Raw genomic sequence first — 12,378 nt, forward strand, 5'->3', positions numbered from 1 at the left:
GTTTTCCCTTTCTCTGGGTCTCTTATGAAATCTAAAGAACAATAACCACTTTAAGAGACCACAGTTCTTATACATAAACACACACAAAAAGTTTATTTTACCTCACAGTGTGTGGAGTTTTTCTGCCCAAAGGTAAACAGACCTTTCCCCACAAAATCTCCCCCAGTGTTTCCTAGGTCAGAGAGGCGGTCTGCCTTACTGTAAGTGTGGCCACAGCAGTTTGTATGGAAGCAGCAGTGACGGTAAAAAAAAAAAAAAAAAAACTGGAGGGGGTCTTCAGTTCTGCCAAAGTTTTATTTTCACTACCTTTGTTTGTTATCATAGACTGAACATAGAGTTACACAATGGTGTGAATGTACAGAATCCAGTTAGACTTGGATTGGTTGTGTTTAATAAATCACAGGAATGTTTGGGCCTGATTCAGCCCAAACATTAAGGTTTGAGGTAAAAGAAAAAAAAAACCCAGACCTCTGCCCCCACAGTACTGTGCTGTATAAGGGCTGAGAAAAATATCACTTCCACTTAGCACTTAGTCTCCACCTAGACCCCTCTTCCCTGTCTGTTTTTCTACACACAAACACCTAAACACGTGTCTTCTTCCTCAGAGATGTGACTCTTTGCAGCAAGGTAGGCAATGGTTGACATTTTTGCTTGACAAAGACTTGCTTGACTTAGATGATTATCAAATTAACTGCAGATTAATTTTCTGTTGGTCACCTAGTTGATTATTCAACCAGTTATTTCAGCTGTACTTTGCAGGATGTAAGTTTTTGGACCACATCTGAATTCATCTGCAATGTAAGTGTGATATTTTCCTGTGTTTGTGGCTTTTGTTCCACTTTGGTCCAAACATAAATATCTAAAAATCTATTTTTTGTATAGTTCACCATGAATAGGTTTTGAGTGAAACAACATGACAGCGATTGAATGGATTGCCATGAAATTTGGTACCCACGTTCATGGTCCCAACAGGATGAACCTCAGTCACTTTAATGGTCCTCAGACTTCTCATCTAGTGCCACCATCAGGTCAGAATTTCACTTTATTCAGTTTATGCTTTATGACCAAATACCAGCTAATCTAATACCATTCCCATCAGCCTCAAATGTATTGAAGTTGATGGACCTTGTGCTAAATACTGTGTCTGAGTGAAAGAGCAGGCGTCACTGCTCTTTGTGACCACTCATATTCAGTGCACGCAGTCAGGGAGCTGTAAGGTGCTTTGGATAAATGTCCAACAAATGGATTCCATATATTTAAGAATGTAAAGAACCAAAGTGAGTTGTTTAAGTAAGACCATACTCTGTCTAATACATCCTGTCTCCTTTACCCACTCTGCCCTCATGATAAAGCACTTGGTAGGTGATCAGAATGAGCTCTAATGGAGAATCTATGAAAGAGACTCAGAAAGAGAGTAAACAGAGTTTTACTCTGTGTTTACACTCTGTCTCTCAGACATCAGACATCAGACCTGATAACACACACACAGTGAATGACCCTGACCCTGGAGCCTGCTTGCCCTCTTTGGTCAAATAAACCTGCAAGTGTGTAGAAAAAAATGTACACACTCGCACACAGCTGCATGTTCTCTGGCAGTGCTGCTGATAAGAGAGAGAGAGAGATAAGAGTTGGGTGTATAGAGCTCACAGAGGTCAGACACTGAAGGCTTTTTCATTCAACTAGACCACATTCCTTTGTTTCAACATCTCTGTCTTTCTCCAAGAAAGATGAGTGTGTGTGTGTGTGTGTGTGTGTGTGTGTGTGTGTGTGTGTGTGTGTGTGTGTGTGCGTGCGTGCGTGCGTGCGTGCGTGCGTGCGTGCGTGCGTGCGTGCGTGTGTGTGTGTGTGTCACAGACGAGACACTGGTAACAGACTTAGTTTTTTTGGTCTTTTAATTCCTTCTGTCTTCTGTTTTTTGGGGGGGCAGTATGAAGCTATGAGTTATATTCTTCCCTCTTCAGCAGCTACTGTCAAGCTGCCCTTGACAGTAGTTGCACTCAAACTCCCAGCAGGTTCAGAGCAGCCACCCCGCTGGCCCCAGTGAATAAATAAAGATTTTCAAAAAGAGAGAGTGTGTTGCTCACGAGTAACTAGGAAATAAAGGTCATGAAGGTTGAAATCAGAGATAGAGGAATGCGTGTGTGGTTTCGCGAGGAAGTAGTGTGTGGACAGATGGACTGTTCCTCCTGTCAGGCCGCTTGAGAAGAGCCAGGTGATGGCAGGGGGGGATGAGGGGAGCAGGTCAGAGGCTCTGCTGCTCTGTAAATACTTCACATGGTGAAGGAGCACATGAGGTCAAACAGTACATCAGCAGCTCAGGCTTCCTCTGCAACCTCCAGATCTCTGGGCTTCTATCGTGTTTATGGCGAAATTGAATCTGTTTCGAATCTAGGGACTTGTGGGAAATGTGTTTTACAGTGGAACAGATGTTGTGCTTTATGCCAAGAGACAGAGGGTGAGTGTTGAAAATACCCTTTCTGGTCATTCAGTAGAGGGACTGACAGACTGCACACCTGATCTTAATAAGGCCGGCCTCCTGTGCAAGTTCAGTTCTTTTTTTCTTTCCCCAAAGTGGCACCACTTTCTAATAGGTCACTTTTTATTAAGGGGTTAAAAGTTGTAATTAATGACTTTATTAATGGTCAATAAATGATATGTAGATCGATTAGAAGCCATTATAGAGAAATTCTGGGTTGCCAAGTTATGCTTGTTGCTTGCTTGTATGCTTGTTATTGCCTATTAATGGATTTTGGTGTATATCTTTCTCTAGAAGGTAAGTGATCATACAGTCAAGTTAGTCAAAGAGATTTTTCATAACCTGGCAACCCAAAAGTTGTCTTTTCTTTAATGTCTAATAACTGATTTATGATGCCTTAGCAAATGACTTAGAAATAGCTGATAAAGCTATACAACGTTTAAACACGCTATGGGTGCTTTATTATGAAGTGTAACTTTATTCCAGTTGTTTTTTCAGTTAGGCTGTTGTTGCTTTGATTTCCCTCATTTCACAGGATCATCAATTATAATCAGTGAAATTACAAATAAATATACTTTATGTCATAAAATGTAATGTCTGTAAAATAAGATGAGTGGCTCCTGAATGAAAACTAATATTTAACTGCGATACTTTAACATGCCAACACAGAGGCTTCATAAAACGGCACCAGTAGTATTGAAAATTAGTTACGGAAGCGAGGGTGTGTGTGTGTGTGTGTGTGTGTGTGTGTGTGTGTGTGTGTGTGTGAGTGAGTGAGTGAGTGAGAACGGGGGGGTGTAATGGAGTCTGTGTTTCGGTATTTCTCGAAATGCGTTACATTGCTCTGGCTGTGCGGGGGAATGTGACGAGTCAGTAACATGCCTGCCGTTCCGACTGTTTTCTCACGGGAAAACCGCCCGAGAACCAAACAGGCGTTTAGAGCACATGTGTGACTTTGTGTTATGTCAGAGGATTTCTTTTATTTTTTTCAAAGGGAGAATATGTTGTGAAATAACAAGGCAGAGCCATAACAGGAAGGGTACAGGAATATTTTTTGTTATGCCATTAAAACTGGCTTCAAAGGAAAAAGTCACACTTAAATCCCATTTATCCTGCGGTCAGTTAACGTGACAGTGAATAAGCCTATACCCCACATATGTTAACAGTCTTAAACAGCAGGACACCGACTGTTTCGGAGGTGCTGGTAGATGTTTGAGGGAGCTGTCGAAGTCAGAAGATGCTGCTGCTCCAGACCTGCATGCTGCTCTAATTTTCACTGCGATAATATGATCCATCTGTTTATGAAGCCTGCAGGCAGCACACACAAACACTCACACAGGCTTGTACTGTTTGCCTCTGGCATTGTGAGGAACCTGCAGGACTGACTAATCCTACACGGAGAGCTGACAGGCTGGGTAGAACAGAGCTAAGAAACCTATTTGGCAAACATATGAGTTTTGTGCATTTTATCATTTGTAGGCCAAGTTTCACTTATTTATTTATTTTTTCTGTTGTTTTTGTTTTATTGTTTACTGTTCAAAACTTAACTAGTATATTCAGTTGTTACCAGTATCACGTGTTCAAGCAATAACAATAAGTAACCTTTTTTTTTTTTTTTAATGTGTGTTAAAGTTTAATGGTGTTTTTAACGCTGAAAGGGCACGCGGGCTCGATCTCTACACACGTCTCTGGGGGGTGGTGGGGTGGGGTGGGGTGGGGCGGGGGCAGTGTGGGAGTGGTTTGGAGCGAGCGCTCGCGTGTCACTCAAGCGGAGTCAGCTGCTGGCACGCGCCCCCGGTGACGTGAAGCGGAGCGCAAGCAGCAGAAGTTTTCTTTAAACAGTCTCTGTTGTCCGTCCTGCTGCGCGCGCGCGCACACACAAAACCCCTTGTCAAAATGTTTTCGTGACTCAGACGCTGCCTCTGGCTCGGCTGGACCCGCCATGTAGCATGCGCGCGCTGGACGGAGCTCTGCGGGGATACTTTCACTGGATCGTTGAGGTTCGGCAGCTGCAGAGCGCGCGGCTGGCTGGTCTGGTCTGGTGTGCGGGATCCGGTGAGCGCCGGGGCGGACTGGCCGCACCATGCTCCGGCCGTGGGCTGCGCTGTGGATCACAGCTGTGCTCCTGTGTCGGGCGGTGGCACAGTACTCCAGCGACCAGTGTAGCTGGCGAGGAAGGTGAGGATGGAGCTGAACAAAGGACTTCTGACCAGTCTCAGTTCAGGATATCATATCAATCAATTACAGGCTGATACTGTTATCATGGGTGACAAAGAAAACAAAGTTCATTCAGGATTTGTTGCATGTATTATTTTCTTAAGGAAATCCACAAGGAAATACAATATTTTTTTTGTAATATTCTGGAAATGTAGTAGAGTCATGAGAGGACCTTGGGGCGTGTGTGAGAGGGACGTTGTGTCTTTGAGGTGGTTCTGTTGTCCATTACAGGGGATTTGAACGCTCAAAGGAGTAATTAGAGGCATGGATGTTTAATTAAGGTTTAATGTGATTCTCAGGGAGGGCACTGGGAGGTCAGAGTAAAATCAGTGTTTTTTATCTTACTTGTTGCTGCTGCAGATGTTCACTGGAGGCTAAGGATGTTTTTGGGGTGTACCTCAGTAATCCATACAAACATCTTTTTATTAAAAAAGTTTTTACACAATCACTCTTCTCAGATAGTGACTCACAAAACGACTAAAACAAGTCATATGTGGACAGGACAGGTGCCTTCATTTGACTTTGAGGGACTATTTTGACAAGGCTTTCCCCATAGTACAAGGTCTAAAATATGATCCTTTTAAGATTTCAGATATGTCCTTGTGATCAAAGGAATGCCTCTGCTTCAGTTCCTATCTTAAGTAAATACAGCCATATGGCGCCTTTCATCACTCCTCCAAGTCCCCAAGTCATAAAAAATGAAAGCCTGTACTTAGCACTCTGTGTTGTAAAGTTTACCCGCCTCAAACTTCTAATGACTTAATAGCCCATTTGGTTCCTGGTGCTGAGGCAGCTTACGCACATCAGAGACAGGGGAAGACAGGGACAGGGACCACATCAGTCCTAACTGAAAGATTTGTGAGCTGAGAGCTGCACCAGAGTTTCTCTTAGTGAATATTTCAGTACTATAAAGTTCCTCCTGTATATTTTCCATCATTTTAATTCTCTTCTTTTGATTTAGATGATTTGGATGTTTGATATTGTTCTGCATTCTGGATAAGAGACAACGCCTAGACAATGCCTAATGCAGCAAATGTAAAAAGACATTTGATGTCCTCTCATCTGCAGTGGTTTGAGCCATGAGTCTCATCGCAGAGATGTGGAGCAGGTCTACCTTCGCTGCTCTCAGGGCTTTCTGGAGTGGCTCTACCCCACTGGGGCCATCATTGTCAACCTGCGACCAAACACTGTGTCTTCATCAGGACGCATGGCAGGTCTCCATGTGTGCATCAAACCCCATACTTACTCCCAGGTAGAGTGTTACACCACCTTTGCTTCAAGATATCTAGAGTTACAGTAAAGGTCAGAGTTATATAGACTTAAAGGCTTAATAGTCAGAATAATACCTTTGCAGTATGATTTGTCAAGTGGATGTAGCTTTTCTGAATATGTGTGTTCCTGGCCTGCCTTGTTTAGGGTTCTCATGTGTATCTGGAGCGTGCCGGGGATCTGAAGCTGCTGCTGGCAGAGACAGACCAGGCTCAGGGCACAGTGCATTGTTTCAGCCTGGCAGAGGGGGCTCTCTTTGTGGAAGCCATCCCACAGACAGACATCAGCCGGAGAATCACGGCTTTCCAGTATGAACTGGTGCCCAGTCAGGGGCCTGGGGCACACATGTACCCGTTCCTGCACCCTGGTGAAGGTAAATGAATGCATGTGCACTTTTTTTTTTCCTGGGCTCCTGTGTTACCCAGTTGGCATTAATCTGTTATGAGTCCTGTACCACTAAAGAAATAGATTTTTTTTTTTTTTTTTTTTTTTTGTCGTGTGATTTTCTGAGTCAACAGTGAGACTGAATGTTGTTTCTGTTTGTCTCTTGCTCATTTTTAAAGGTTAAAGTACTTAGTTTCAGTGGTCACTTCCAACTTGAGAATGTCTGGTTCATGTTTTATTTCTCTAGTGGCAAAAATCTCAAGCCATAACGTGTAAGGTCATAGAGGGGGCTTTGAGTGTTGCTTAGAATACTGCTGGCCATTTTCCAAACCCTACCACTAGATTTCGGGGCTGTTTTCCCAACATTTTTGATTATATTTTCATCCTAATGCAGTTGTAAACAAGACTTGTTTACAAGGTTGTTGTTTGTTTGTTTTTTATTGTTGTTAAGTACACAGGCTCTGTGAAGAGCAAAATTCAAAATTACATTATAAATGTTGCTACCAAGGAGAATGTTTGTGCACTTGACTGCACCAGCAAGCAAGAGTTTTAAATACATTTCCTGCTTGTCCCATTATCATCAGATGATGATAGATGATAACATTGAATATTCACTGTGATCATTTAACTGCCTCCTAAGTTTCAGGGCGTCTTTTTTCAGTAGTTGACCTTCATGCTGTCAGTTGTTTTGTAAATTATATGCAATTTGTAGATAACTGGCTAAAACTGTGTGTTAAACTCCTTGTACCTGACAAAGTTCACTGGCATAAAGTGAACATGACAGACAAGAGTTAAGAAAGAAAAGCCTTTGTGTGCAATACGTCTCATTATTGTGTCACCCTTGTTTCTTCATCTCACCTACATGCTGCCTCTCTCTGACAACTCTCTCCTCCCCCACTTCCTTGTTCCCCCACTCCCTTGTCTCAGTCAGTCTTATGAAAACAAGCAGGCCAATCAAAAGGTCTTGTAAGGGTCAAGCACAAGGGTCAGCCAATCGGCTCTGAGCTGTCAATCAAGAGCAGATCCCTGCTGAAAGAAGGGAATTTTGGGTAGCCCACCCATAAGAGTAAAATGGTGTGGTTGTGGAGGTGGGGGCGGTGTGTGTGTGTGTGTGTGTGTCTGGGCGTTTTATAGCTGTTTTTATAGCTGACAGGGTCAAGGGGTAATTCTCTGATTACGTCTCTTCCCTCACCTGCTGTTCTCATTCACATACTCTCTATTTCTTTTGATGTCTCCTAAACATCCACCAACACAGACAAACGGAGAGAACAGGACACAGACTATGGGTGAAACACCAAAGCAAATGAGGAAAGAAAATGGATTGTGAAAATAAGAACTTTTGTGGTTTCTGATGTTACCTGAAATAATTTAACTAAGTATTTAATGTGACTTTCTTTTCACGTGTTTTTCCATTTTAGTCACCTGTAAACCCTGTTCGGATGAAGAGGTCCTCATGGCTGTGTGTACCAGTGACTTTGGTAAATACATACACAAACTCACAGGAACACATTAAAGCAATATTTTTTGACATTTTACACACGCTCCCTTACTTGCAGAAAGTTAGATGAGAGCAAACCACTGTCATGTCTGTACAGTTGACATGAAACTTTCACTAGGAGCTGGTTAGCTTAGCACCAAAGCTGGATTTAAAAGTGTGATATGTCTGTTTTTGAAAAGTTATTTTGTCCTGCTTGTTAATTTTTTTCCAGGCTTTATTCATTGATTCAATCTTCTTCTCTTTCTCTCTCCTGTTTCTGTCTCTGTAGCTGGAAGTGGCATCTTTCGAGGTGTGACATCAAGTACTAAAGACCACTCCCCTGTTGTGGTGACCCTGAGCCGGCTGTTTCGTCAGAAGAGTGGGGTGTTTGTTTGGGGTGGAGCCAGAGGGCGGGGCTGGACTGGACGTGTCAATATTCCCTCAGAGTGCAGTGTCCATCCTGTAGGGGATGAGTTCCTTTTGACTGGCTCTGTCCATTTTGGCGAAGCCTGGCTTGGCTGTGCACCTCGCTACAAGGACTTCCTGAAGCTGTACGTCAGAGCACAGAAAGCTGGAACAAACCCCTGTCAAATAGACACAGACTGAGACATCAGAACAGGCTGAAATTTGGAGGACGGAGCGACATTATCTTTGAGGCTGTCAGAGAGACAAGCAGGATTACAGTCCCCTGGCCATCACTAAAGGCTACTTCTGCAGACTCTGAAGAGCTGTGCAACTTACTTTTGCCTTGCAGCAGAAAACACAGTTGGACATTTGGAACATTTTTGTAGCTGCATAAACTCAAATGTCCCCATTTGACTCTACTTGTATACTGTGTGTATAAATGTGTTTGTGCGTGAGTGAGACAGCCATTGAATGAGCGAGGGAATGGATGATAAGCTTAAATTAAATTTGTGCCCAACTGCTTAAAGTTTTTATTGTCATGACGATACTGCATGTGTGATCATTCTTGAAATGAAAGTTTGCTTTGTAAAAAGCTTTCTGTAAAATTTAGGAGTCTTCTGACAGAAGTGTACTGTATGCAGCTCTGTGAGTCTTTATGTACTAAGTTTGTGTTTGTGTGTGTGTGCGTGTTTCGCTATATATGAGTTCAAAGGGTCTTTATATTTACAGAAAATAAAATGCAGTCCCTCAGCCTGCGTTTGTTTGTGCACTGAGACTCAGTGTGGTTCGGATACAGATAATTAAAAACGACTGGCAAGCAGACCAGGAGAAAAAAAAAGTTAAATACCAAAAGCCATTATCCTTTATGTTGGCACATATGGATCCAAACAAAGAGATGTTATCCAACTAACTGCCCAAAAGAAAAAAACCATTAAGAGTGTTCAGTGACCATTAGCTGGCAGCAGGAGAGCAGCAGTGCGTCACTGCTGGCGTTGTTACCCCTGTGGAGCTTTGACGAAGTCACTGTTCTGGTTGGCATCCTCTTTTCCTCTCTCTCTGTGTGTGTGTGTGTGTGTGTGTGTGTGTGTGTGTGTGTGTGTGTGTGTGTGTGTGTGTGTGTGTGTGTGTGTGTGTGTGTGTGTGTGTGCATTCACTGCTTAGTAAAAGAAGGAGACACAATTTTATTTTCCACTATAGTCAACCAGGTACAGTTCAGTGACTAATGTGCTAATGTCTTTTCCCTGAAGTTTCGTGAAAAGAGGATTTTTGCGACCTGAATGATCATATAAGCTCAAACTGTGTCTAAATAAGACACTGTAGACCTCATGTAGGAGTTCAGTCAAATAGCCTGATAGCAGCAGACACTTGCCTGTCAAAATAAAAAGCTACTTTTAGATGATGGATGGTTGAGACTGTTAGGACTTGATGGGTGGAGAGCTGAAAGAACGGGCGGATGCGTGAATAACCTTAGAGGGGTGAATGTGCACCTCTCCCTCTGACTGCTGTCAGCAGTTTGTGTGTGTGTGTGTGTGTGTGTGTGTGTGATGCTTTCGCTCTTTCCTCAGGAAGAACAAGAATGGAAGGAATGTCCCCTCCCACACACACACACACACTTACACACACAACTCCCTCTGCAGAGACAAACCACGTGTGCTGTATAACAATCAATCACTTTTTGTCCTCCATCATACATTTTGAGCATGTTCTGATGCGGGTGTTGTGTTTTTTTGTCTCAGGTCTGTAGTAATGTCCCCTAACAGAGCACTGACAGTGAGAGATACACACAGCATGGCTGCAAACTTTCAAACACTTTAAGGAACACTCAGGCAATTCAGTACGGCACTTCCATAAACCCAGGAGTACTCGCAAGTGATAGATTTAAAGAAGAATGGTCAAAACTGAAGCCGCAGAGGCTGCGATGATCTGACTTTCAGTCTCTGACATGGGCCATAACACCAAAAACACATTATCCTTCACTTTCCATGATGAAACTCATTTACAAATTTTTGTAAAGGCTTTCCCGAGAGGATAAGCACCCAGCGACTTCCAAACTTCATACCTCCAGTTTGTAACATAGGCTTTTTATTAAAAATCTGTATTCACAGTTGTAGTATTTCAGTTATTGATGTAAAATCATTCATATGTGAAAAAGGTTATGGATACATGTGAATACTTCGGAGGGCGATGCAAAGAGAGTAAGACGCAGAGGGAGACATTAACACATAGCCTGAAGGTTTAAGATGGACCCTAAAGACATGAGAGGGTCACCTATATATAAAAGCCCCCACCCCCTCATACACAGTAAGGACTGTACTGTACTGTGTGTGTGTGTGTGTGTGTGTGTGTGTGTGTGTGTGTGTGTGTGTGTGTGTGTGTGTGTGTGTGTGTGTGTGTGTGTGTGTGGATGTGTTTGTCTTGGATTGTCGTTCGAGATAACCACAGCACACGCGCCCTGCACACTGCCGACATACAAACAGGCCACAGTGCAGAAACCCAACCCACCACAGCAACACCCAACACCCCTTGGCAACCTACCCTGGCAACAGCCCAGCTCGCCTTGGCATCCTCGCTAATTCGGGACACACTTATCCCTCTGCACAGGGGTCTTAATGTTAACCTTTCAGCGTGAGAGTGTGTGAGATGTGGAAACAGTTTGTGCTTCAGTATGCGACAGGCACAGCTGAGCGGTCAGCTGGAGTCAAGGGAATGGCTGAGCTCAGGGAAAATACACAGGCATACTTTCACCCACATATACCACCACTGGCATTTTATAATCCACGGGCCAGGGTGGGGTCAGTAGTTTTAAATGGTGGCACAATATTTTAGGTGGTAATTGTAAATGTCTGGTTTTCACAGGGGATCCAGAGAATAAAAAGTATGACATTTAATGAAACTATCTTCATAGAGGTTAACGCACTGAGTGACGTTCACATGTAGGCTAAAAATTAGCAATAATACAAGGCTTTTAAATGCAGCAAAGGTAGATATTACTACTGCAACAACAATTATATGGAAGCTGTTGTTTGCCACTGTAATAATTATTGATGTTTTCATTTATTCCTACAGAGGTACGAGATGTTCAGTTAAGTGACTGGAAAGTTTTGAGCACTCAAGTGAATCCATAAAAACAACGTACAGAACAAATAAAATGATCGTTAAATGTGTCAATTAATGATTATTTTTCATTTATTCTGTCTCAAAATGATGGACAAATTAAAAAAATTGAAAATGTATTTGCAAAATTTTTATTAAAATACAAAAAAAAGATGAAGGAATCGATTGCTGCATTGCCACTGTTCAGTTTCATCAAAAAGCCCACACATTTCACAGCTTAGTTGTGTAATTGTTCTGTAATCAGCAGTTATATTTCACACCTCCAGAACTGTAATACAATCAAGTTTGTAACAAAAAATTAATGTTATTTTATAATTCATCATGAATCTTGACTGCTGCCATACATCTAATATTTCCTCATTTTCAAGCAACACCAGTAATTCTGAACAAAACGTGCAACACATCCATTTCTGAAGCTATCGAGACACTTTGTGTGGCTGGTAAATGGAAAATGATGGAGCCAAGTGTTTTCCTGATTTGTGTCAGTGAAATAAAGACTGATTGAAATTTAAACAAACATATTGAAAATATATAGAACAAATATATTTTATATTATATTTACTGTCCAGCTGCACTCATGTACCACATACTTTGTCAGAGTATAAAGCCATTCGTCCGGAGTGCCACTTGGTGGTGGAAATGTGAACACTTCTTCAGAGTACTTCAGAGTCTATAGTTATGCATACACTAAATTCACAAAGATATCAATTCATATGCTCACCCGATTCAAATAAATTACTTTGTTTTCTTCATAACACAGTGTCACTGACATTAGACAAACCTCATATGTTTCCTCTTTTACAAATTAAAACTAATAGTGATAAAAATAATCTAGTGAGATCAGTGTTTTCACAAGACAGGAAATGTTTAGGTGAGAGCAGATACATTTGTGTGATAGTTTAAGGCTGGTAAAGCATGGGTGTTATAAATGCAGAAGTGAAAAGGTTCAACATTTGCATGACATGCTGACACCAGTGGTGGGTGTGACAATTTTCTTGGTAGACATATTTCTTGACTAGTTTCAATTTCTTTGTAA

At 42.2% G+C, this 12,378-nt stretch overlaps 1 protein-coding gene across 1 annotated transcript; it reads left to right on the forward strand.

Annotated features, from left to right (window-relative positions):
* Window positions 1-4,293: 4,293 nt before the first annotated feature.
* On the forward strand, window positions 4,294-8,978 carry metrnlb (meteorin like, glial cell differentiation regulator b). The gene is made up of 5 exons (XM_041037307.1): window positions 4,294-4,654; window positions 5,762-5,945; window positions 6,110-6,335; window positions 7,765-7,824; window positions 8,113-8,978. The coding sequence occupies exons 1-5, from the start codon at window positions 4,560-4,562 to the stop codon at window positions 8,427-8,429; spliced, it is 882 nt and encodes a 293-aa protein (XP_040893241.1). The 5' UTR covers window positions 4,294-4,559; the 3' UTR covers window positions 8,430-8,978.
* The last annotated feature ends 3,400 nt before the right edge of the window (window positions 8,979-12,378 follow it).

The sequence above is a fragment of the Toxotes jaculatrix genome, chromosome 4, assembly GCF_017976425.1.
Source record: "Toxotes jaculatrix isolate fToxJac2 chromosome 4, fToxJac2.pri, whole genome shotgun sequence".
Classification (NCBI taxonomy): Eukaryota; Metazoa; Chordata; class Actinopteri; family Toxotidae; genus Toxotes; species Toxotes jaculatrix.